The sequence below is a fragment of the Haliaeetus albicilla genome, chromosome 7 (genome assembly GCF_947461875.1).
Source record: "Haliaeetus albicilla chromosome 7, bHalAlb1.1, whole genome shotgun sequence".
In the NCBI taxonomy this organism is placed as follows: Eukaryota; Metazoa; Chordata; class Aves; order Accipitriformes; family Accipitridae; genus Haliaeetus; species Haliaeetus albicilla.
This window is the reverse complement of record NC_091489.1, coordinates 14,163,660-14,189,793: the sequence shown is the minus strand read 5'-3', so window position 1 is coordinate 14,189,793 and position 26,134 is coordinate 14,163,660. Positions and strand designations below refer to the sequence as shown.

Below are 26,134 nucleotides of genomic sequence, written 5' to 3'. Positions count from 1 at the left end.
GAAGAAACAATAGAGAAAAGCTTGAGTTCCCTTCACCTGAATATCCACAGGTTTTACACTGTTCACAGCTGGTACCCCACAGCTCTCGGTGTCCATGACTTGCTTGTGCCAACCACCCGGCAGGAAGGGAGCACGAGGGAGCACCGTCAGAGGAACTCCATGCTCTCGTAGCTGAATCACTAACAAGACTTAGACTGAAGCATGCCACAAGTGCCAGTGCCATTTAAGAACATGTACCGAGTTATATAGCTTGGATTATTATGGGCTGGAAAAATGTCAATCTGTATGATCATCATCAATAGCCAATGCTAACTCCTTTGGGGTGAGAGAGATAAGCAGAAAGAGACTGACAATTTTTCATGCAGGGCATTCATTATCTTTTCAAGTCAAATGAGTAAAAGTCTCGTTACAATGTCTTTTAGGATGCTTTGATTTTTTTGGACTACAAATTATTTTCAAGACAATACACTTATCTTTCCCCTGTGGATGAAGATTTTCAATAGGACAAAGTGCAGGTTAGTATCAAGCTGTTGACTATAGGAGGTCAAGAGGAGTGAGATAAAAACATTTACCTGTCTGCAAATAATCACCCTATTTGCACACACAATTCAGACGAGGCAATTTTTTTATTGTATTCATTTTCTATCATCACCACACCATTTTAAAACAAAACAAAGTATTTTTCTTCTCTGTTTTGATCTAAATTGGAGCAAGCAAGAGATGGTAATGACAGGGACATCAGACAGGTAGTTTTGGTGGAATGGAAGGAATGGAAAGATGCAGTAAGGAAACAGCATGGTTTGTCCTGAACCCATGACAAAAAACCCCCATTGATGACCAAGTACTGCACAGTCTAGCCATAAATGCTAAAGTAACAGCATCTCTCAAAAACTTCATTCTCTCAATGCCTGACAGAACACAGCATTCAAAACAAAAATGGACATAGCAGGCACAAGCTGGTCTTTATGGTAGAATACTTTCACCATACAAAGTTCTGGAAAATTAATCTGAAAAGTTCAGACTTTCAGTAAAAAGAAAAAAAAAAAACAAAAACAAAAACAAGAGAAATTTAGCCTTGGTATAACTCACTGTCAGAAAAATCTGTGGCCAAGACTAATTTCTTTCCACTGGGAAAAAAACCTTTTCCATTAAAGGTGAGCTCTTACAGGTTTTATGAAGGCTCCTCCTGACAACAAGCCAGCCCTTACCACCATGAAGCTCAAAGCACAGGAACTGCTGAATATGGCAGTTACAGAAAATGGCCCTGTATATGTGTGCTTCGGTAGTCACCAATGGACAAGGACCATGCAGGATGATCTGTGTCACCAGCAGAGGTTTCAGCTTGGCCTCTCCCAAGATCATCTGCGTGTTGGTAGAAGTACTAAACTTGAGCACGTTTCTCTGCAGAGTTCCCATTTCAGAATCAAGTCATGGTATCGGGTGGAGAATTTATCCTAAACTGAGACTGGAAAGAATCTCAACAGGGGAGGCCAGGGAAGAAATACAGCAAATGCTGACTTAGAGAACACCTCCCCCTTCCGAATAAATAAATTAATACTGGGGCAGCTTTTCCCAAGAGACAGAGCAGGACCAGTGGACCAGTATATAGTCAGTGATTCTGCTCTAAGAAATAAGGACTAGCAGTTACTGTCCTGACCATCATTTCTGCCATTCAATGCAACACCTGAACATCATAAGTAGTTTAGCTGAGAGAAATTCCCATTTACTGAAATGAAATTTCTCAGATCTATACAAAGTCCAAAAAAACCCAAGACTAAAACCTTTGATCATTGATTAATGGTCAAATTCAAAGTTGAGAAAAACAAGGTAATTCTGAAACTATAAAATCATGCTCACAAAAAGCATCTGAAACTACTACGACAGAACTGCCAAATGGACCTTTTTCAAACATAAAAATAAATAAAAAGGCTCTAGATTATGTTTAGGACCCAGAAGCTACATGCCAAGTCTCACACAGGAGGGAACTTAATCCTCAAAGCTACATTGGGATCTACAATGAGTGTTCAAGTCTTAAAAGCTCACAATTTCCAAGCAGAATTTTAAATCAGAAGGCCTGAAATATGTTAGCAATTTACTAGAGGCTTTGCAGAACTTTCCAGTAAGTTTTAACCATTGTAACGTATCTATCTCTAAAATTGCCCAAAGATGCTTTCTTTTCTTTTCTTTTCTTCTTTTTAATCTCTGCAAATCTTTTTTTGCAACTCAATTATTCTGTATAATGACTGATCATACTTGAAGGTATTTTTATTAGGTAATATTTGCAATGATGCTGGTATAAATGTGCCCTAGTTACCAAGTCTGCCATTCCTCTAGCTTTTGAAGGATCAGAAAATACAATGGCCAGATCTGTTTTTTTCAATCCTGTGACCACTGGGAAGCTGTAAACTCACAGTCATTGTCTCATGGCTCTAAAACACATAATCGGGCTACCACTACGTATTTTCCATCATGCTAGGCATTCAGTCAAGTCAGTTGTTGTAGCTGAAGCAGGACACTGCAGCTTTCTAGTTAAGTGTATTTCCATTACTCTGCAGTAGCTGTTTTAAGTTTCAGGAAAAGATTTTAGGTTTCACCTTTGTCCGTAAGTTCTGAATAGATCCATCCCCACTCTTCCCTTTGATACTGACCAGCAATCCCAGCAGCTGAAGCACTCTAAAGCAGCTTCCCATGATGACGGAAGAACACTGAAGATGCTCTTTGACACTAGTCCTCCACGTCAGAATCCTCTTTTGATTCAATTAAAATTATCTGTTCTTCTTCAAAGAACACAGTAGTTTGGGAGATGTTTTGTCAACTATAGCTAAGCTAAGAGAGCTTTTACAGGACTAAAGGGATATAAAAGATGTGGGAACTTTATGCCAAGATATTTCTTGTATCAATTGAATAATCAATTTTTTTTCCTTAAATGCTGAATAAATTAATTATTTTTATAGTAACAGAGAATTCAGACAAAAGCAGCAGTAGCATGCTCCTAAAACTGCAGATACTGCAGGTCCCTCACAATGTGGCACTAGCCATACAAGCAAGAAATTTTACTTCAGGCTCCCAATATACACCAGAATCCCAACTGCAAAGTTTTAGAGAAGTCTGTAAAGATACTGAACAGAAGCCTTCACTAAATGGAAGGATACTTGAACACAGTTTTGAGAAATTAATTCAGGGAGTCCCTAGTAGTATAAAAGACTACAAAAGCCAGATCTGGGTGATGTATATTGGTACACAGAAGGACCCAATCTAGTAGGAATAAAACGATGCCTTTTTAGTAAGGCAAGAATTGCATTCACAGTAGTCTTGCATTAGGCTCAGTTAGTGCACAGAGTAGGCTAGACTTAAACTGATGGAAATACACAGCATGAAAACAAAAAAAGTAAATCGAGACCATATCTGATTAATAAAATAAACAGCTAAAAAAATCTGGTCTCAGCAAACCAGCCCTGCTGAGAATCAAAGATAGACCATTTCTCAATTTATATATCTTGGCTGTATTGAAGTGATAAAAGAGTATTTGCTTGGCTTGCTCCCTCCCCATTAACACAGGCTATTGAACAGTTTTCATTTAGTTAAATATGAATTTACCTGTTGAAACGGTAGATATCCCGTATGTTTCCAAACAGGGCTGATCGCTCTTCTGTCCCCAGGGAGAGCTTAGTCTGGTCAGTGATACAGTCAAGGTAATCCTACAAGAGAAATAAGGAGACCTTCAGACATTTCCTCCTTTTCTAGATCAGTTAACAGAGCTATGTTTTATTGTACGAGATGAGTCTCCTCGTATCAGTTTCACCTTATTATTACAGTAAAGCCTTCAGTAGCCCCTCTGTGAACAGTCAGTCTATTATGAAAGGCAACAGTACTTATCTGTTCACTGAAACCAAGAAAATAACAAAAGACTGAGTGCTAAGTTATAGCCCTTAGACAGGACAGCCAACATTTCTCATGCTACTGATACACAAATGTATTCAGATTTCATTCACAATGACAGTTTAATTGATCATTTAACTAGCTCAAAGAAAAAAAAAGTAAAAATAAGATATGAAGAATGTCATTTAATGCAGTCTTATAACAGAAAACCTATATAAAAAGAGCAGAAAGCACACAAGCAACACAGGCTCAGAAAAGCAACCACTGCAAAAAAAAAAATATTTTTTTTTTTTTTTTTAAATCACAGTTAAGAAAAAATGCAGAGTTTGTAGAGGAGGACAGATCTCAATGTATATACATGCATGCAGTTTAACCACACAAACAGCTACATTGCAAATTACATTGCTGTATACTCTAGCAAAGACTTCCTTTTGCATTTACAAGAGTGACAGTGTCTCGTCCAGGCACTTTAACTGAATAGGAACAAGACAGCTAGAAAAAGCTCAGATCAGCAGTGTTCTGGGAGAACAACTTTCCCATCTCTTCCCTCGCTTTGATAAGAGCTCAGCTCCTGAAGTGTCACCTTTCATTCTGTTGCTGCTAAAGTATTAAAATTTCTCAGAAAAGGGCAAACAAATCCAGTAGGCTATTTAACTAACTACAACTCATAAACCAAGAAACTCAAAGTGCTGCCACATTCATGAAGAAATTCTGCTGGAGGATGGAAATAAAGTAGAAGTGAAAACAGCTGAAACAATGTGAAATAAAAATAAATAAAATCCCTTAGCCTGGGGCTAGACAACGTGGTGTGGCAACATCCCAAAAGCAACACAGCATTCCACAGTACTGCAAGGAAGGAGCCCTGCAAAATATCAATGAGACTGTGAAAACTTGTAAGACATAACTGTGTTCCAGAGTCATAAAGAAAAAAGCATTACAGAACACATACATTGGCCAAGATTTATTCTCTGTGTAAATCCCATGAAGAAAAAGGGTTTGGCTCAAACACGGATCTGGCTTCTGGATTTTAGATGCCCTCATAAGTAAGGTTAAGAATTGCAGCACTCAAGCCTCCATCCCCAATCCTTCTTTCCGACTGAAATAGTGTCAGCAGAGTCACAGGTGTAACCAAGATTCAGGTTTAGGTACCAGTAGGCTTTCCTGTCCCTTCCGCCTACCCTAATGCTCAATAATCCAGTTAAAGGTTACCTTTACCTCCAGTTAAAGGTACCCCTTATCACCCCCAAAACTCAGTATTTTTTGCCAAGGGAAAGCAAGCAAGCCTATTCCAAGGCAACCTCAGTGTCTTTAAGAGCAGCAACAAGCAGCAGTGGGCCGGCAAGCAGGCAGGTCCCCGGAGATCCATCTCATCTCTTCTGTGATGGCATCTGACCTGTTCTCTACCTTCTCTCCTAGCTGACAGCAGCCTCACAGTCCAAGCCTGTCCTTGAAATATATTTGTGCAGTCGGTCATTGGAACCGCATCCCTGGGACTTCCTGAATTTGTCCTTGGCTTTTTATTTACACTCAGAAGCCGCAGACGAGTAAAAGGTTCAGGATGGTGAGGCAGACAGGACTGCAGCAAGCAACACACAAGGTCAAAGGCAGAAGTAGATGATAGATTCAGGGCTACTCCAGTGATGGCGGTAAACAAAAATCCTTTTCTGCATATACAAATCTGCATATAAAAGCAAAGAACAGAAAAGCTCCAGTGGAATTGCGATCCTCTGAAAACATTTTTAGCACTGCAGGAGCGCTGCAGCACCCTGAGCTGGTATGATGGGGTGGGTTGCAGAGGAATGGAAATCTTACAATAAGTAACTCCATGCAGCATATTTATTGAATAAAAAGGAGTTCCTTTCAAATTCATTTATCTCAGCATAGCTGGAGCTTGGGTTTCTTCGAAACAACAAACAGTCCACAGTTATTTCCAGTACCGTAGACTGTTATAAGCATGACCTGGTTTGTGCTCCTTTTGTCCTCTTACCCCAGTTTTCCTCCACATACACATACTCTTCTCAGTCTTTTACCAACTCGTAGTACGAAAGAGGGAACCAAGTACTTTCTAACGCTCCTGCCAAGCAGCAGCTTGCAGGTGCTGTGGCAGTTTTCCAGCATTCCCGTAGCGTATGCCAGTATCAGGTTATACCACACACCCACAGCTTATGCTCTCTTTTGCTAAAAGTTCCTTAAGACTGTGCGTCAGGCCCCCTCCTCCTCCCAGCATCAGATCAGAAACAAACCAGAAACTAATGGTTGGATTTGTGCTTACCTAGAGTAAAGGGAGACTGTTACCTGCTTAAAACACTTGGGATTCAGAGGTACCTTGTATCTCACCTCATACTGTTTGGAAATCACACAGGATTTGGGGACTGCTTCCATGTTTTAGCTTTCTATTTCTGTTAACATTGCTGACTTGAGGCTTGTGCAAGCCTGACAGCTACAGACATGTTTACGTCGCTGTTACATGTGTAAGCGGATACCTGAGCTAGACACGAACTGCCTAACGTTGCACTGACAGTGGAGTAGTCATGGCAGCAAAAAGCTCCACATATCCACATCTATGTCAAAGAGGTGGACGTTGGAAGGTCTGGACACAGTGGTCTGATGAAGCTCAGGCACAGCGCAGCAGCACATCGCTTGCGCTGACTCAGCAAGTGGGACCCTTCTGGTTATACTACTTTATAGAGCATGTGTGCTCTCATAAAGGCTTCACGAACTCATCCAGGAAACAGATGCAGCATTGGCATATAATGTCCTCTGCAAGGACAACACAGGCAGATCAAAGCTACCCAGCCATGAGGGTTTTCCTAATTATTTCTCAGCAAATGGTACTTTACCCCCATGGTAGTCACTGCAACCTCCTGTAGCGTACCAACAGCTGTTATCATCTGAAGCTGTAATTAAAGGTTTGGAGCTACAAGATAACAGGGTAGGCTGCAACCGTAATGACACGGTGCAGAAATCAATGAAATTTATCAGAACAGAGTACTGGCCTTATTCACTTTATTTGTTTCTTGTCAGCATCTCTGGACCCTCTGTCGGCACTGAATGATTTGTTTATAACCTTTGCCTTCACTAGCCTTTTATTGCTTCTCAGCAGTTATGGCAAAATCATTTAGCTTACTGTATAGGAGAAAAAACCACAAATGCCAGTCTCCTTAGACTGATTTATGGAGCAAGCTTTGCTTTAATGGTATTGCACAATTTTTCTGTCCTATTTCCTGACACTCTCCAAAAACGAGAAGTGTCTTGCCAGACTGCCCTGCCTTCCTTGCTGGGTTTGACATTCTCCCCATTTGTCTTTCATCACGCTGAATCTATCAGAAGGAATGTCTGTTAGAAGCTGCATATCCTGACTACCATCTCCTCCTCCAAAATCACACAAGAAAGATCTCTAGAAGAACAAAATGATGACAACACTAACCTCAGAGGCTAAAAAAAATAATTATACGAATCAAAAATGAGAGCAAACTGTCAAGAAAAGCACAAAATGAGCAAAAATATCTTCACGTATTGAGCAAACTAATTTTTTCCATGACCAAACTTTAGAAACTAAAGACAAATTAGTGGGACATTTTCATCTAGCCACCCAGGTTTTCCTTTGAAAACAGACATACACTTAGCTTTAAAAACCAGACTACAGGCTGAACAATAATAAATAATAAGTCAGCCATTAATGTGGCAATGTTAAAATCACACATTCAAATGAGTAATGTTAATGGTAATGTTAACATGGAAATGCTAAAAAAAAAAAATAAATGGGTAAAAGCCACACTGCCTTGTAAAACAAGGATCAATTTTTATCCTGCCCTGCGAGAAACATACGCACTATGGAAGTTCTTAGTAATCCCTTTACAGGGCAGGACTGTGCATATGTGGATATCACCAAAGATAAGCAAAATTGTTGAAAGAGCAGCGTTGCTGCATATGTACGTCTTTACCAAGAGGCAAGCATACACAAACACTGAAAATTTGATTAAACATCAATACCAAAAAAAGAAGAAAAAAAGAAGGATTCTACCCACCAGGAAACTTTGCTTTCCAATGCCTAAACACAGGCTGCAGGAGAAAGCAAAGCTGCTGTATGTCTCTGGACTTCAGCAAAATGCTCTTTGGCTCAAGAGTGGAGGACTTTTATTAGGAAAACTCAGTCTCTGACCAAAAAATGCTTAAAACCAGGTACTTATCAAAACTCCAGAGAATTCTAGCGTTGCATCCTGAGGAGGAATCTGTAATATTAAACCAAGCAGGACCTAAAGCCAGGCAGTGCCATAACTTCATTCAGACCCCAGTTTTCTGATATTCCCTAGATCTGTGCTACTGATAAGGCAGCTTTTACTCCTAGATGCTATACCATACTCATGGGCATATTTTTGCCCAACTCCCCTCTACCCAGCACAGACGCATATAGCCCAAATCAGATGGCTGTGCAGAAGAGGAACAGCTGAAATGGTTCAGCAGCCTTGGCCACCTAAGCACTACTTCCACACTGCTTTGCGGAAAAGGCTGCAGACCAGAAGGAAAACACCCGACAGCCTGGTCCTGTTTGTAGCCTGCTAGCTAGAGCTAGCTGAGCAAACCATCTACATTCTTGTAACCAAAGAGAAAGCTGGGCAACAATTGTACAACAGAATATATAACACACTCCCCATTGCTAATTCTGCCAATTACATAGATAATTATAATATGTACCAACTCCCCTTTTGCCTGATTTTTTTTCCTATTCTTTTTTCTTATTATTTATTTTATTTATGGATTTATCTGGCATGTACAGCAACATACTCTGAATGCCTTGTGGGTGAAAAAATAGCATACTATCCACAACAGGTGGCCAAGGATGCTGAATTCTGATCAGAGCAGCTCACTGCAGCTCTTTTCAATTACTTAAAGTACAGCTGTACCCTGCAAAGCAAAGGTGCAGTTGTAAACCAAACATGCTTTGCTTTCTTGCTCTGGTTCCTTTGGCTATATGAGTCCAAGGACTGACTGAGACCTAAATCAAACTCATCTCCTTCCGTATCAAACCCCTTTGTCAGGATTTCTCCTTAAAACACACAATTATCTTTGTTGTCATCACCTTGTGTGATGGAAGAAGACAAGCCTGCTCTTTCAGTGCAGGACTCCTGCAATCTGCACAGTGGTTTACTTGGAGACACCTGTAGCAAAACATTTCATGCAGCCAAACTTAAACTTAACACGTTTCTGGCTGCTTTCCTCCCCTCATCTTCTGCCTTCCGTATTATTCCTCTTCAGTCCCTGTAACCAGTCAAAACTGGTCACTTATCTATAGGCAGCTTCATTTTGACTGAAACCATCCTCCCCTTCTGAGAGCGAAAACGCTTGTCCAATTGCTCTTAAAACCATTTCCCACCTCCCATCCCATGTCAAAGCCCTTGCCATTTTCAGCCCTTCAGAGACAGCCTGGCATGTTCCCACGTGGCAGGCAGAAATCTGTGCCTGTCAAGATAATTAGCGCCCTTAACCTCCCACTTCTGAAACTCCTCTGTACGAGAAGCAGAAGTGGCAGCAGCTCGGCTTCAGTGTCCTACCTGTATCGATTCAAGAGAGAGGAAAGGAACTTTACAAACGCTCTTTGCTGTGATGGTGAGAATTTGCTATCTAGCAGCAAGTATCTCCAGTTCCCACATGAGTAACTCAACCACTAACCCAGGTTGCGAGTAACACAATCACATTGTCATACAGCAGGCTAATATAGCTAAATACTTATGTTTAACTAATAGGCGTATTTTTAACTGTAGATGCAGTTTGAGTGCCATAAAAATCAGAACCATATTTTATTTCTGCTACAGATATTGCACATGAATGATGCCAGTAAATCAAACCTCAAAAAACGCTTGCACTGTCCGCCATACAGCTTCTCTACATGTAAAACCAGAAACTTAAATAAAGAAGGAAATTTCTGCGAGCATGTCTTCCCGCTTTCCACTTTTAGTGGAAAATGGGGGAGGTGGTATTTGGTGGGGTTTTTTAAAAGACATCTGAAGCTGGAAACCCCTCACATCAGCCAAAGCACGGGCAGGTCTGAAAGATCATCACCTGTCTGGGGCTCTACACAGCACAGCACAGCCCCGCCACCGACCGACCGACGACCAAAGCCAGGGTCTTTCTGAGGACATCACAGACCTGGAGACGCAGACGCCTCTGCTCACTTCAGAAATGGCAACAGAAAGCCCCTGGGCTCTATGCGCTTCCTACCTTCCTTCCTTTTCCATTTGTTTTATGCCCCTTAGTACTTTGTAGGTAAGGCTGCCACTTATCAGCACCAGCAAAGCTCTGCCCGTGTGGGAAACAGCTCTGTCAGGCCTCGCGGGTGGGCTCCGGAGCACCCACCGACGTGCTTGCAGAGCACTGACCCTGCCGTCAAGGGAGAAGGGCGAGGAGAATACCTCCCACCACCAACAGCCAGCAAGCCTCCAAACGGGAGCGGCCAAAGTAATCCGTATGCTTTTATAAAATCTGTTACTAGGCACGGTTTGTGATTGATTTTTTTCCTCTCCCATGTCCGCGCAGAAGAGCGGAGTCTCTGAAATGGCAGAAGGACCCACCTCACTGGCATCAGTCCTCTGATGGGTAGAAGCAGTGGAGGAAGCCATAACCACACTCACCTGGGTTTATGACCAGCTTCCTCAGAACTACCTAATTTACACGTGCATTCGGCGCACACGCAGCCTGTGGGTAACAGCAATAAAGCAAGCGTGATACAGTAAGATGATACTTCACTGACTGCATGTAGAAAGGGCAAAGATTGATGGTAAGAGCACTCTTGAGAACATGGTATGAAGAAAGACTAAAAATAGAGAAGCACATTTAAGTTCTCTTTCCACTGTTTAACATTGCAGAGTAAGGTGATCATGACAGACTTCTCCCTACACTTTCCACAGTTAGGAATATAGAAAGCCAGTTAAGTTAAAGTTAACAGTATTAACTTAAATTTTACCTACAGAAGAGAAGGGGAAGAAAATTTTTTTTTTTTCATGTAACTATTCCCGAGTGACAGATTCTGTATAATTAACGTGACTTCCTCACCTATATTATAGATGTTAAAACACTGCCCCATTTACAGATACTAAGGTCTGGAAGGAGTGACCCCTGGTAGGTCCCCTTGGCTTCATCCACATGCATGGAAATCCAGAGGGCGAGTACGTGTCAGCCAAAATTAGCGGTGAGGAATTCCTGAGTACTAACACTATGCCTTGCACCTCTAAAATGCACACTTTCTTTGGTTTAGGCTGCCTTTGAACAGTTGTGCCCGTGTAGAACATGAGCACTGGTGGGGTTGTATACAAAGTCAGAAATTTCTAGGGCACGTCAATGTCAACAACATAACAGTCAGGAGATCTTGTCACAGGACTTCAAGTTGTCAGAGCCCAGCTAGTCCAGGGAACTGAACTGAAGCACTTGCCCTGGAAAACTTTGTCAGTGAGAGGTCCCTCAAAGCTCCCTAGGCTTTTGTATTGAGTTCATCCATAGGGTCCCTGGGCTAGGACAACACTGTGCACGGCTGGGAGGTAGCAGCATGGCTTTCTGCAGCTGTGGGCTCCCCCTTACCACTTTAGAGCCTGAGCCTCTAAAGCAGGCTCTGCAGATCCTCTTGCCCCTGCCCCAGTGGCAGAGGACGCCCACGTCAGCTTCCAGCACTGCCCCACATCTCCCTCCTAGGACTAGAGTGGAAGGAGGCACATCTGCTACAATGCCTACTCCTTCGGTGTAGGGTTTTCTGTCCTTTCTTTTTGCCCAATGCCTGCTTTCTTCTTGCATCATCTTTGTGCCCCCATGAGCCATTTTAGAAGGAATGCTGTGTCTACGAAGCTCTCTGGAGGGTCAAAGCCTGCCCCAGCTGATCCAGTGTTGAACTGCTAGCCTGCTTGTTTGGAGTGCTTTCATGGATTTTGCCTTCTTCACTGAAATGAATTTTTGCTCTAATGAAACACAAAGTTCAGTAATATTCCCTTGTTCAACTGCAGGAATTTCATGCTGAAATCTCCCATCTTAAAAAGACACCTTGGAAGACAGGCTGCCAATTAAATCAAACTGCAGTTTGATAGAGATGCAGTAAAAGCACTCATAAACCGAAACTGGGATTCATGGATTATATACTGAGAAGTCCCCCAAATTGTTCATCATCTGTAAAGACAATACAGGTAAATCACTGGGGACAGAAATTCACATGTAACCCCAGTTAGACAGTTCAGCACACTAAATTATTGAAGTTGTAACCAACTGGGGTAAAACCACATCCCACGTTCATCTTCAGGTATCAGCCAGCACCCACTGCTAAATCACAGCTATAGGAATTTTTCGCAGAAGATGGCACTCAGAATCGCTGCTCAGAGGTGCAGTAAGAGGCAAGTTCAGAGAGTGGATGGAGATCATGGGACGATAACAAATGCTGTCAGTAGTTTATTGACATTTCATTAAAGAGCTGTGTGAGGCCTCCAGCTAACCAACTTCCTAAAGTTAAGACGAAACACAGGTGAAATAAGCTACAGTAATGAGAACAGCCAAATAAAAACATTAAACAGTAATCAGGATGTCAAATAGTTTGAAGTTGCTAGGCAGATGAAGTAAGTGCTCTAAGGATTTCTAAATCTAAGGCTGCAACTGAGGCTTGACATCATCAGTGTTAATCATCATCATTCAATAACCTAGAGCTTTTTTAAAAAGTACCAGCTACAAATGTTAATAATTATAAATTAAAAAAAAAAAACCAAACTCAAAGTTCATCAGGACATGTATAAATTAATTCTCACAACACAGCTTAGCTGGTCCAAGTATAACCTTATTGAACCATAGTCAAGCAAAGCACAGAGAAGTATTAAGGCATATTTAGCCTTTGAATGTGTGAATCACCCAGGAAAGGAACCTGAGTCTTGCGCTGTAGACCCTTGCCCTGTTAAATAAGCTTTCCCCGATTTGTAAGACAAATGAATGTTAACATTTTTTTAAAGGAGATCTTGATAGCTTACAAGCTAAAAGGGGACTTTCCAGAAGAGAAATGTTTATTTTAAAACACAAGAAGGGAAACTGAAAGAGTCTGTTTTCCAAAGAATGAAAATGCAAACCCAGCATAAATCTGCACACATCCTAAACACACATTTATGTTAACCTTAGTAACCACATGATTCCCAGCAACTTATGGATGGCTTTTATTATTACTATATGAACACCAATGAAATGGAAGCTTATAGCAGTAGGTGGTTTGCAAGTGAAACTTTTAAGAAGTGTCTTATTTGTAAAACGGTCTTCTCGTGAAACCACAAAAAATAGCAGCTACCTCCACACCTTAATCCGTGGGAGTGGCGAGAGCAGAAAAGAGAGAGAGACATTGCTATGTGGTTTGTTAAGCCTTCAGGTTTCAAGGTCATGGATTGCTAGAACACTGTTCACTGACAAGCAGTATTTAATAACAATGATATAACAAATTTAAAAGTGGTCAAATATTTCCTAAGACAAAAATGGAAATGGCCATAATAAGCAAATAAAATCCCAGAAACTACGGTCTGGCTGGAAATGCAGAAATTTGTTGGGTTTAAGACAGCAATTCCAAGTTCTGGAATTTCTTTACAGAAATCCCAATCATTCTGAAAAAAATGTATCATTCTGCAAAAAATTGTATCATCATAGTAAAACATTTAAATATTTACTGAAAATTTCACAGCATAAGCTGCACTTCCTCCCTCCTGTCTCTCAGACCTACTCCTTCCAGTTTTACTGTCCACTCTCTAATAAACCTGCTTTCCCAGAGCTGCTGCTCTGCTCTGTCAAGCTTCACATTCCCTGCCAGTGAGCAACAGCAAGGCAGAGGGCAGAGGTGAACAGATCTCTCTTGTGTTAACTTTCTGACTTCCAGAAGGGCTCTATACATCCCACTAACCAGGGACACAGTCTCCCCCTCCAGCCCCTGTACAGTCACAGGAGCAAAGTTTCACTCGAGACTCCCCTGCCCACCACCAGCACGCTTAAACGGTGCACTCTGTATTTAAGTACATCTTCCCCTTGCCTCCCCCGTCCCGAAAGAATAAAGCTTTCCGGAACAGAAGATTAACTTTCACCCTTTTATCTATATTCAGTTGCATTTAGAAAGCGGGTAGGAGGTTGCAAACAGCATGGTTGAGCGATTTATGCCCTGTTGCAAGAAAAAGGAGAACAAGAGCAGTGGCAGCCGGGCTTTTGGGCAATTCTGCAGCTCCCTGAAGAGCAACAGCCATCCCTGCCACTTCTCATAGAATCGTTTAGGTCAGAAGAGACCTTTAAGATCATCAAGTCCAACCATTAACCTCACACTGCCAAGTCCACCGCTAAACCATGTCCCTAAGCACCACATCTGCATGTCTTTTAAATACCTCCAGGGATGGTGACTCAACCACTTCCCTGGGCAGCCTGTTCCAGTGCTTGAACCCTTTCAGTGAAGAAATTTTTCCTAATATCCAATCTAAACCTCCCCTGGTGCAACTTGAGGCCATTTCCTCTTGTTCTTGCTTTCTTAGGAGAAGAGGCCGACCCCCACCTGACTACAACCCCCTTTCAGGTAGCTGTAGAGAGCGATAAGGTCTCCCCTCAGCCTCCTTTTCTCCAGAGTAAACAACCCCAGTTCCCCCAGCTGCTCCTCATAAGACTTGTGCTCCAGGCCCCTCACCACCTTCGTTGCTCTTCTTTAGGCATGCCCTTCTCTCCCACCGAGAGCTTGAGAAAGGCTCACTGTACATTTATAGACAGCTCATTTATTACTGCAGTACAACTCGCTCTTGTGCTGTCCAAACACAGAGCTAACCTTAAAACAAACACAAAGTTATGGCTATATATTTGTGCTGTCTTAATGTATGCAATCCCAGCCATACGCTGAAGCTCACCTGACAAAGGCGGTCCCTGTCCCAACAAGTTTCTACAATCTAGCTGTAAGGTAAGAACGGGATGCAAGGTAGAGGTAGAGAAAACACAAGGCAGCGATGACATTTTATTCAGTGTCTTTCAAATACTTGGGAACGTGCTGAAAGACAGACATTTATGAACGTTACCAGCAGAAATAAGACCGAGTAGTGATGATGTAGATAAGAAAAAACACGCATCAGTATATTTAACCCTGGCTTTACATATTTCCTATGAGGTTAGTTTACAAACAGCTCCCTGTTCGTGCCACAATATAAGCAGTTGCCTTTACCACAAAAGTGGTTTGTTAGGTTACTTCTGGTTGTTCACAACACAATATATTCTTATTGTACAGCTATAAAACATCTTTTCCACAGCCCAGAATCCTTCTCATATGCCCAGAAAAACAAGGTTTGGGTTTTGGTTTTGCTTTTGTTTTGGTTTCATTTAAGGGTACAAATGATGAGAAGCTTAAAGCATACATAGCTGGCAAAATATTTTTGTTCAAGATCTTGGAGTTTCAGAAATAACCTCATCTAAAACTATTTAAGATACAAACACGAACAACAGTTTGTGCATACTTCTATCACTTTAGATTGCTTTAGGATGTTTAATACGGCTCACATCCAGGAAGCAAGAAGTCTGCAGGGAAAACTGAATAGTCCTACTGCCTCAGAAGAAAGAGTCTTATTTACTTTAGGTATTTCTTCAAGGGTAGCCGGAACAGCTGTTCACACCTGTTGGGTAACACACGTAGCGGTGTCACAAAATACCTCACCTCTCAACAGTCTCCAGTGTGAATTATGGTCCTGTTTTTTAAACAGCAACTCCAGAAACAAAACAAAATATTAACATTCTCCACTACAGCTGCTTCCAAATTTACTACAGATTTTTCTTTTATTTTTTAAGTGAAACATTTTTCTGCTCCAATTTATACTGCTGTAACTCTGTTTAAACTTCATGGACTTCAAGAAGGCCTCTTAGATATGTACCGAGATCCTCTAGCACAATTTCGTTTCAGCTATCACATCTGAATATTACTGGAGAAAACTTTCCTTGCTTTTAAGCCATGCTTTCCCTGAGGAGGTCAATCAGAATTTGACACAGGTCTTCCTTCATGGATGAAAAAACAAGCAGTGAGAAAGTTCATCAGCTCAAAAGTATACCAAATACTAATCACAGTTAAACTTATCACTGTCACAATCATAATATTTGTTTTGCAGGTAATTTAAATTGCTCGTCCAAATTTTCTACACGCATAAGGATCAATCCCTAGTCAGAAAAAAACAGTATGTGTGCTAACCTGCTTTTAACTGCTTTTCAAAGTCATAGCACACAAGTTTCAAAGAAGGAAGAATCTCACTCTGAATATCACTGTTTTACTTTAAATCTAAACTAAGTGTCTTTTCTCTTTGTATGGGACAGGGTCTGCAGCTGGCCCCAGAGAGGAGAGCCTGTTTCTAAATCATCACTCTGTTCATCAGGAAATTAAAAGTAAACGGCCTAAAAATCACGCACTCATCACCTGCGTTCTCTCTTTTTTACTGAAGATTTAAGACAAACAAATGAAGTATGTCAGCAGTCTTTGTCAGACAGACCAGACTTGCAAACCTGCAGTGCCTCTACATGAAGCCAAGGTATTGTTCCATAGCTTTACAGCCACTGATAGGGTACGCTAACTTCTAGCCTTAATGCACTAAAGAAAAATACTAATTGTGAGACCACACATCACTGCTCCCTATACTGAGTGAAATAAAAGCGATAAAAACCTCAGAAGAATGCCATCATTACAGTCTGATGATTACAGCAGCACCATAAAACTCTGGATGCTTCTACAGGAGGGACCGGTACAACCTCTCACATCACACTTATCTTCTCAATAACATTCAATGGACTTTCCATTGAAGCACCCTGCAAAATTTCTCATCTACAGGGGCAACTCTGCTAATCAAACCATTTCTTTTTGGTGGGTGCCAGAATTCTGTACTGCAAAACAGAGGTACTCTTCTGGAGTAACATCTTTACGTGCAACTTATGTCAGCAATCTAAAGGTACTTTCCGCAGGCATGTAGGTTTGCAGCCATAGAAAAAGAGGTTGCAAATGGAAATTAAGCATAAAGTGGGAACAAACATTCTGGGATGCCTTCACTATATTGGGATTCCCACCTTGTGAACCTAGGAGGAATTAATTTAAGAGCTATGCTATCCGAAAACCCAGTGCACAAGGAGCTATGCTTTTACTAACACACCGCAAGAAGTGACAATGCGCATGTCCAGTCTCCGGAGTTGTCTTTTTAACTAATTGCCTAAAAAGTAGAAAGAGACATCCTCTAACCACAGCACTAGAAGGCAGGAAACTGGGAACAATAAAACTCCGATACTGACTTCCTCTCAGAAGGGCTTCCCTTAATCACTGGTGCTGCAACACGTATCTACTGCAGACATCCAATATTTCCCCTTACAAGGCTTCTCCCCACCCCCTGCAAGGGGTATATAACTTCGACAGATTTGCTCGCCTTGGATGAAGCTTTCCATGTCAGAAACCCACCTCCTTGCTAAGTTGTTTTAGGAGATCTCAGCAAAAGCATTCCCCCAGGCCTTTTTGAGAAAGAACGCCCTTTTTTTCCTTTCTCATGTTGAAAAATTTTGGTGACCTTTCCCCCGAGAAGACAAGCACCACCAGCTGACTAGCAGGGACAAGAACCGTACCCTCACATCTCAATGAGGGGCAGGAGCAGACTGGAGCACAACGGAGACTTAATTTCCGAGACTATGCCTTTTGCTGTCTTTGTCCAAATCTCCACATACTTGACCATTTTGTGGGGAGGGTGGGTGTGGTGGGAAGGGAAAGAAACCCCTCAAATTTGCATATCCCCAGTAGGAACTTTTAGCAATGGTCCTTTGCATGTTTCAGCTCAGGCTTCACAAGTTCTTAACCCACAATTGCCATTCTCAGATGCTGCCAGTCACATCTGGTTCAGATCTGCTCCTCTAAAGCAAGAGCAGGGAAAAGATTGTTCCTGCATCTCAGTGACCCTCTCCAAACCTTATGCAATGTGGAGAAGCATGCTGTACAGTTCCAGGGCAGAGGAGACACAAAGAAGTCCTACAGAAAGATGGGAAGGAGAAAGTGGGAACAAAACTTGATGGACCCCAGAAGATGGAGACTGAATGTTAGCAGAACTTAAGAGGGCATAGAAATTAGGAATGGTGATGAAAATGTTGTAAGAAGAAAAGAAAGACTTAACAAAAAGCTGAGGTATAGAGGGAGAACTACAACAGACCTGGCAAAAGGACTCTGACAACTTATTTAAGAGAGTGTCTTCAGACCCTCCGAGAGAACTTTGGAGAGAGATTTGGAGTCAGCAGACACCAACATGTGAAAAAGAAAGACTAAAAAGTGATAAATGAAATGAGGAGATGAAACAATATGGACTGACAAGGGACGAGGATGGGATTTATTGAGAGAAGACTTAGGACAGATGGGCAAGGAGACTATAGGCAGAAGGTTGTGCAGAGGAGAATGGGACTTTCTAGGTAAAAAGGCTTGAATGACGAGTCTTAACTATAAAAAAAAAAGAGAGGCAGGGGACAAAAGGTCTGGAGAGGAGATAGGAGAAAGACTTCAAATATCCAGTAAGGATGATTTAAAAAAATGTCACAGTTGGAGTGAAAGGGTAGAGGAACTCATTCACATAAAAGAGGTCTTGCAGATTTCAGGTGGAGTTAGAGTTTCCTAAAGCTCAATGTCCGTTTGCATCAAATATTTGCGAAATGCACTGACAGTGCATGCTTCACTCCCCTCTAGTTACTGTACAGATACCAACGACTCTTTAGTGATATTATTTTACTGATAGGAGTTCTTATATCAAATGGCTGAGGTTCACGCAGTGGATCTAGATGTTCTAAATGGGCTTATATCGCTGTGAGAGCGTGTTTAACGTAACATGACAAGTACATGCACTATACCAGTGTGTTTGCATTATTTCTTCATTTTGCAAAGGTAAAACACAAATGAGCATGCCTTTTTCTACAGTTACAAGCATTTGTACAAATTATGAAGATGGGCTTCTGACTCCTATGAACTGCAAGAGCAAAACACATTTTTATTATAAACTCAAGGACAGCATTTACTCAGGGAGGGGGGGAAGTTACTTCAGTAAGTTACTCTAATTGAAGTTTATGCCTGTTCTAACTAAATTACTACTTGAAAAGGTCAGGCTGGGTCCTGAAGAGAAGACAGTCTGCAGGTTCTGCCCTGGCCAGTACACCTGTTAGCATGACACAAGCAGGAAGCAGAGGTATCCGATTTCTCATCACAAACTTGCCCAAAACACGCTTCAAGCTGTACTAATTCAAAATTTTAATTATACTTAACAGATCATCTGATAAAACATACCAAACAATGGAAAATTTCGCTCTATCTTTGTTACAATGCTTGCCTGTGCAAGAATCACAGCAGCATGCCTTAGAACAACCATAATTCAACTGTTCTTTCAGGTCAGACAAAATGGCTGTACTGCCTAGAAAAGCAATTGTTTTTAAAGCATATCCCGGGGCAAAGGGAGCCAAATAGTGCCTGTATGGCCTCCTCTCACTCATCCTAAGCCCATGAAATACTTCTTATCAGCAATTTAAAAGAAAGCTGGAAAACCTCAGCAGGTCTACAGTATCTAAGTTAAAGATCGGATTAGCCATGTCCTATGAAGTCAATTTCTACATCTGTCTAGCATTTTGGCACTAAGAACAAAGACCACCCAGATACTCAAAAGCCAACAGAAATTATGTCTTTTTAGTTTATTTTTATTTACTTACTTATTAATGACCTAACAGCAATAGGTCAATAAAGGCATCAAAAAGGGTGAAATTCTGTTTTCCCCCATTCACTCCATAGTCTTATGTCAAGTATGATAATTCTACACGTTCTAAGGATAACATAGGCTGAAAGGACACTGCCCAAAATACTATGCTAGGCTAACTCTTAATGAGCTGACTTTGGATAAGATTAATGGTACCAGGATCCTACATGCATTTCTACACCACCCACGTTAATGGGTCAACTGTGTACAGCTGCGTATGTTCTTTACATCCGTGTACAACTAATGTTGGAAACCGGTTCCAGGCACATGAACAACAAGAAGGTAATCGAGAATAGTCAGCATGGACTCACCAAAGAGAAGTTGACCACCCTGATAAACTTGTACGATGAAATGACTGGCTTGGTAGATGAGTGGAGAGCAGTGGATATTGTCTACTCTGACTTCAGAAAGCCTTCTGACACTGTCTCCCATAAGATCCTCATAGACAAGCTGATGAAGTATGGTGTGGGTAAGTAGATAAACAAGGCTGACTGAAAACTGGCTGAATGGACAGGGTGGTGATCAAAGGCACAAAATTTAGTTGGAGACCAGTAACTAAGCACACCCCAGGTGCTAATACTGGGTCCAGTCCTGTTTAACATATTCATTAATGATCTGGATGATAAGAGTGTGGATGTATTAAAAACCAAACCAAACAAAACCAACAAAAAATGTCACCACCCCCCAAATAAAAAAAAAAATCCCTACAACCCCCCCAAAAAACCTAAAAACAAACAAACAACACTCCCACCCCACCCCCCCAAACCTCTTAAAAAAGCTTGACTGCATCACAGGCAAACCTGCTATGCTTTACACCAGAAATTCAGAGAGTGGATTCATGGACGTGAGTTTTGACACCCTCTCAGTTCTAGCTCCAGAACCTGTTTCAAAGTGCTGGAAACAACAGTAAGAACATGTTCTTTTTAAGTACGTTTCCATCATCTACAGAGAAGGTAGCATCAGCAAATTCCTACTACCAGGGGACAAAAAGCAATAGACTAGATCTGTACTGACAGTTCCCAGCTGAGGGTAGAGGGTGATTAAAACTACCTATTAATTTCTCCCCTTTTGTTCTTATGCCATCCTCAGTCTGACATATCTTCAGCTTTTAGCTCGTTGTACCTGGGTTGCCCTGCTTCTCTTCCTCCCTCCCTCTCCCTGCCAAACAACTCCACCCCAAAACAAAAAACCTTCTTTCTATTTTTAGGCTGTGTCCATAAATTGCTGTATTGCAGTCAGCTGCAGAACTGGCTAGGAAGCTCCAGTTCCAACCAATTTCATACTCCCCTCAACTTTCCACTTCCTGGGTTTTCTCTCATTTCCTCATATTTTTTTTCCTCTAATGATCTTCTGTCTCCGCTTCATACTGGTTCATTTGCTTATGCCTTCCTCCACTATCTCCCACCTTCATGTATCTCTTCAGTTCCCACACACTTCTTGGACAGCAGTTGTCCTTTGACCCTTCCCCAGCTCCCCTTTTCCCATTCTCATCCCATTTCCTAACCAGCTGCCAAAATTTGACCCATGTTTATCTGGAAAATAAGACAAATCAAGCTGCTTCCCTTCATCTTAGTTTGGCTCAGGACCAGTCAGCTAGCTGCCAAACTGAATGGCCTCAAGTCATAGAGGCCTGGATAGTCAAATCCTGTAAGGCTGCGACACTCCTGCAGATGTCTGTGGAATCTTCCCATCCTTCTCACAACCACCATCCTTGGTTAAGTAAATCACTGCAGCATTGCTAAGGTCACTTGGGGAGAAAAGAATCCTGAGAAACATATAAAATGGGCTCCTCTGTAACACGCTTCCGGTCACACCTCCCTCCCCTACGACCAAGCAAAGAACATGCCCAGCGCGAGGTAGGTGGTTCCCCACCATCCTCACCGTTTGGGAAGGAGCTCCTTTGAAGCCCTCAGATCCTCAACACTTACCTAAGGAATGCCGCACTGCCAAGCACTCCATCTCTCAAACAGGCTGTCTGGTGCCACACAAAGCTTTCAAGATTCACTATTTATTAGATGCTGTAGGAAATACGCTTGGGTATTTCACAGGTAAATTCCTCCAGTTCTTTCATAACTTCAAGAGTATTTGCCACATTTACACTACATCTACTGTAGTGATGCTTAAAGTATTTCTAGCAAGCATTCGTTGGCCTTCCTACTTGTAAATGGAAAATCTGTTTCAAGATTTTAATGATAGTTTCCAGTTTCTCAAGTCGTATAGTTTACTGCACAGAAGGATGAGTGAGAGCTGACGTTTCCAAAACCACGAAGGTCATGTCCAGTGAACAGTGACTACGCACAGAAGCTGGCTTGCTTCTGCAGCATATGACAACTTTAAACACTCCAGAATGAAACTTAGGCAACAGCCGAATGTAGAGAAACAGCAGCAGCTACAGAAACCAATAATGTTTCGCAGAAAAAGTCTTCCTTGTTAGAACTCTTGGGAGTGGGGGGGTTTAATCATGGTGTGCATTTGCGTTATCAAAGCCTTAAGAGTTTTTCCCCGCTTATTGCTTGGGAGATGAAGTGAGTTGGAACTGTGAGTGGGGCAAATATCTCTAGCTGAGTGATACTTCCTTTTGCAGATGACCTCATACAGCTACCTAAAGCTATATATTCTATAAAGTGCATTAAACATGCACCTCCCAAGAAATCCTTCTTTGTGGGTAGTTGTACACTCATAGGTTAAGTACATAGACTACAAACAATGGCCAAGGGACTTAATTGTCATCTTCAAAACCACAAAAGAACATGACTCTGATGGCACAGTTACAAGTACATGGAGTGAGCAGAACAATCCAGAGAAGGATTCATCCATGATTTTTGCTGTACTAGAAAGGGGAAATGAAAGATACTGTTCATCTGGGGATTGGACAAAAACTTCACTGCTGCTAATAAATGCTACACCCATTTATTAGCACCACCCATCCAGACATAGTATTAAAGAAAACATAATTCCTTCATGTAACAGCCAAACAATAGGGTTTTCCAGCAAATACACATGCCACATTCAATACTACAGGCCAAGGACATGGAGTGAACAGACTGCAGCTGTGAGCTGCATGAAAGGGAGAGAGAAAAAGAGAAAAAGGCAGGAAAGAGCTTGCAGGACTAGAATTGGGGGGGAGGGGGGAGGGGCGGGGGGGGTGAATCAATAAGTGGGACCCTTCAGATAAAGTATTTAAAGGGGCAAACAAGCGGTCTGCTGTTTGCTTCTCACTATACACTCCAGGAAACAAAGCATTGTACATTTTTGTAGTAAATAAACATTACTGCAAAGAGTTTACCGCTCTTTGCTCACTACAGCTATCAACTATAGAATGTTTTTTCTGTTATTTCTTCATGAACACATAGTAACAGCTGAAATTTATCTAATCAAATAAAAACTAGAAACACATGAGAACAATGATGTTACACTAATTTATAAAGACCAGCAAACGCCAATTCCATTGTCAGGTCCATCTGTCCTGCTGTGAAATCAAACAATGTAAAAAACAGCATTATGGAACAGTTAACACCATCCTAACCAAGACTCCTACCTTCACAATGCTTTTTAGATCCTGCACATACATCCTCTCTGTCTCCAGAATCTCTTGGACAACTCTATCTACGTAGAGGAGCTTGGGACTGGTGGGCTCTGTGACCAGGGACATTGCACAGTTTTTGCTCGCTCCTTTTGGTTCTGCTTTCCTTGGCGTGCTTTGCCTTTTTTCAAGGCTCTCCTCAGGATCCTCTTGCTCTGCAGGGGAGTTTTTGCGTGGCTTGTTGCTGGAAAATCGCCTGGCTGGGACCAGCTCTAGCTTGATGGCACCCGTTTCTTTATCCTGATTGAACAAGCCCAAGTGGCTGTTTGAAACCAGGGTCATTCTGCTTCCAAAGGAGCAGTGGCTGTCCCTGGAGGAAGCAGAGGAGGAAGTGGAGCTAAAGCTGACGGGACGGTCACTGTCCGACAGGTCCATGGTTTTTTTCTCACAGTAGTGGAAGGCTCTGCTCTCCTCGTGCAAATCTTCCCCTTTGGTCTTGGAGTCAAGGGCCTCTGTCACAGCTGGTAGAACATCAAGAGGTAAGTGGAAGTCATCTAAAAAAATAAACAGAAGGAGTGGGTTTACTGTTGCTGCTCCACATAACACAAAAATTGACGACAGATACTTTTAAAGCTTTTTGCATACAAAACTGCCACAACTCTATTTTAACTAAAGGACAACCTGAACAATGCGATTTGGGGGTCACTGTGGCTCTAATGCTTTTTAGGTGGGGGGGATCCCCCACTGGGGGCTACTACGCAGGCACCGCATACCTCCTGCTCACATATATGCCTCTGGCACGTCCTTCTTGTGCCAGTGTTCTGGGCTGGGTGCTAGCGCATGCACTGCCCACACTCAGCACAGGAGAGAAATAAGACTCAAAGATTTTTCCCTAAGGTTAAAAAAAACCCCCTCTGTCGGGAACAGTCCCTGCTATCTCCAAACTGAGCACTGACCCTGGTTTGGAGGCTTTGGAAAACTCAACAATCACACAGTGATACCAGACAGTATCTTTTGTTTTGAATGCTGCAAGGCCAATAGTCAAACAAAAACTAAAAGCAGTTATCAATTACCACCCCTGTGACTTATACAAAAACACTAAAATCAGAATGATTTCCCAATGAAAATCATGTAGCTTCTGAAAAAAGAGTTCCCACAGGAAAGAGTGCTGCCAAATAATTCAGTTTTCTACTGGGAAAATAAGTCATTCTAAAACTGTTCAGCTCAAGCCAGAATATTACCCCCCTGCTGAACTGACCCAAAGCTGTTTTTCAAGTCAGGGCAACAACAAAATAAGATGTCTGTCTTCCTGTCGGCATTTCAATTCTACTTTCTTTTTATTGCCAAAATGCCCTGCAGGACACTGTCCACAATGCAATGCAGATTTCTCTCTGCCCATGTTGTGTGTGATGCACCATGAGAATCTGCAAAAGCAGCTGCAGGTAAATTCAATACTTCAAGGTTTCATTTCAGTAAGTGTCCACCCAAAAAAAATCTTGCCTCAAACTCAAAGAATTCCAGAACATCTGTCCTGTGAAAAAGGGAAACTTGCGACAATTTAGGAAGAAAAGCAATCCTGGAGCTACCCACACAGCGACAACCTCATTTTTCAAAAATCATACTGGCAATTACAGCTCTAGACAGCAGTTTCAGTAAAGAAACCATAAAGCCAGTAAACTACAAATTAAACCCGCCCAACCTTTAAGGTGGCCCTTCTTAAACTGAGGCAGACTTGCTATGCAACTACAAGCAGAAACCTCCTGGACACTGCTTCTGCTGCAGGTGGTCTGCAGGGGGGTGGGGGAGAATTTCATTCAAAGCAGAAAGCCACTCTCTCATTTTTCCAAATAAAACCCTACTGTTTATTAAAAAAAAAAAAATTTAAAAAAATCCAAAGCACACAAAAAAAACCCCAAATCAAACCAACCAAACAAACAAACAAAAAACAAAAAACAAAGGCCCAGAGAAGAATATTTGATTTATTTGGCCTATCTTGAATGCATAAGATTTTATTTGTACATGAGTAATTAATACTGCCATTTCAGTGATGATGGTACTAAGCTTTCTGTTAAGGAGAAGTATTGCCCTCAAGGTAACGCATGGAATTAACACCGAGAGTAATTTGCTCATTACATGGGTCAGAAGTTGGCTATTAGATTAAAAACCTAATTTGGCACCTCTGTACCCCTGATTTTACCTTGAAGTCTAAAAATCTATAGCCTTTCTTTGTGCCAGGTTCTTCTGGTTTTGCAACGGAGAAGTGTATTTTCTTACCCTTCTTGAATAAATGACATCCAAGTACAAACTCCAAAATAAAATATAAAGCAATAAACCAGGAAAATATTTAAAACTGAAGAATGCAGTGAAGTTCTCTTGTTTCTAAACAGGTATGGATGTTTGCCTTCCTATTGCTTGTGATAAGAAAGTATGCATTTTTGATAAAGAAGAATGTATTTTTGTTATCAGCTTTGGATCATTTTTCACATTCAGTTAGAAAGCACAATGGTGCTGTGCAGATGTAAACCCCCTTGAAAAAAGCACCAGATAAACAAGATAACAGGGATACCCTTCCGCTAACTTACTACAAGATATTTTACTAAAATTACATGACAAAGAAATACCCGATTAGCCACTTTTAGGGGGGAAATAAAGGGTTCCTGTGACATTCCATTACTCCATGCTCTTTTCTTCCTGTTTCACTGATACACGGTCTAACTCTTGGATAACCTGAAGGCATTAATATGTAATATTTGCTTCACAAACATTGTCAGGCTCATTAATATAAAAAACAAACAAAACACAGTTCAGGTCAATGAAACTGGAGTCAGAATAAATGTTAAAAGTAGATTTTCATAAGACATACTTGTAGCCAGAAGCAGTGGGAGATCTTAACATGTCTTAGAAAAACAAACCCCCTTTTTTTCTTGTTTAATGACAATGTCATAGCTTAATATAAAAAAAAAAAAAAAAGATTCACTGTAAT

The 26,134-nt window shown here is 41.5% G+C and overlaps 1 protein-coding gene across 6 annotated transcripts in view; it reads right to left on the bottom strand.

Moving 5' to 3' along the window:
- The window catches only part of PLEKHG1 (pleckstrin homology and RhoGEF domain containing G1), a 137,038-nt gene that overhangs the window by 27,037 nt on the left and 83,867 nt on the right, over positions 1–26,134 (bottom strand). For all 6 annotated transcript variants that reach the window (XM_069787005.1, XM_069787004.1, XM_069787006.1 and 3 more), the window contains 2 exons: positions 23,167–23,705; positions 3,598–3,698 (listed from right to left, as the gene is read on the bottom strand). In XM_069787005.1, coding sequence (XP_069643106.1) covers positions 3,598–3,698; positions 23,167–23,705 — 640 coding nt within the window. The remainder of the gene's footprint in view (positions 1–3,597; positions 3,699–23,166; positions 23,706–26,134) is intronic.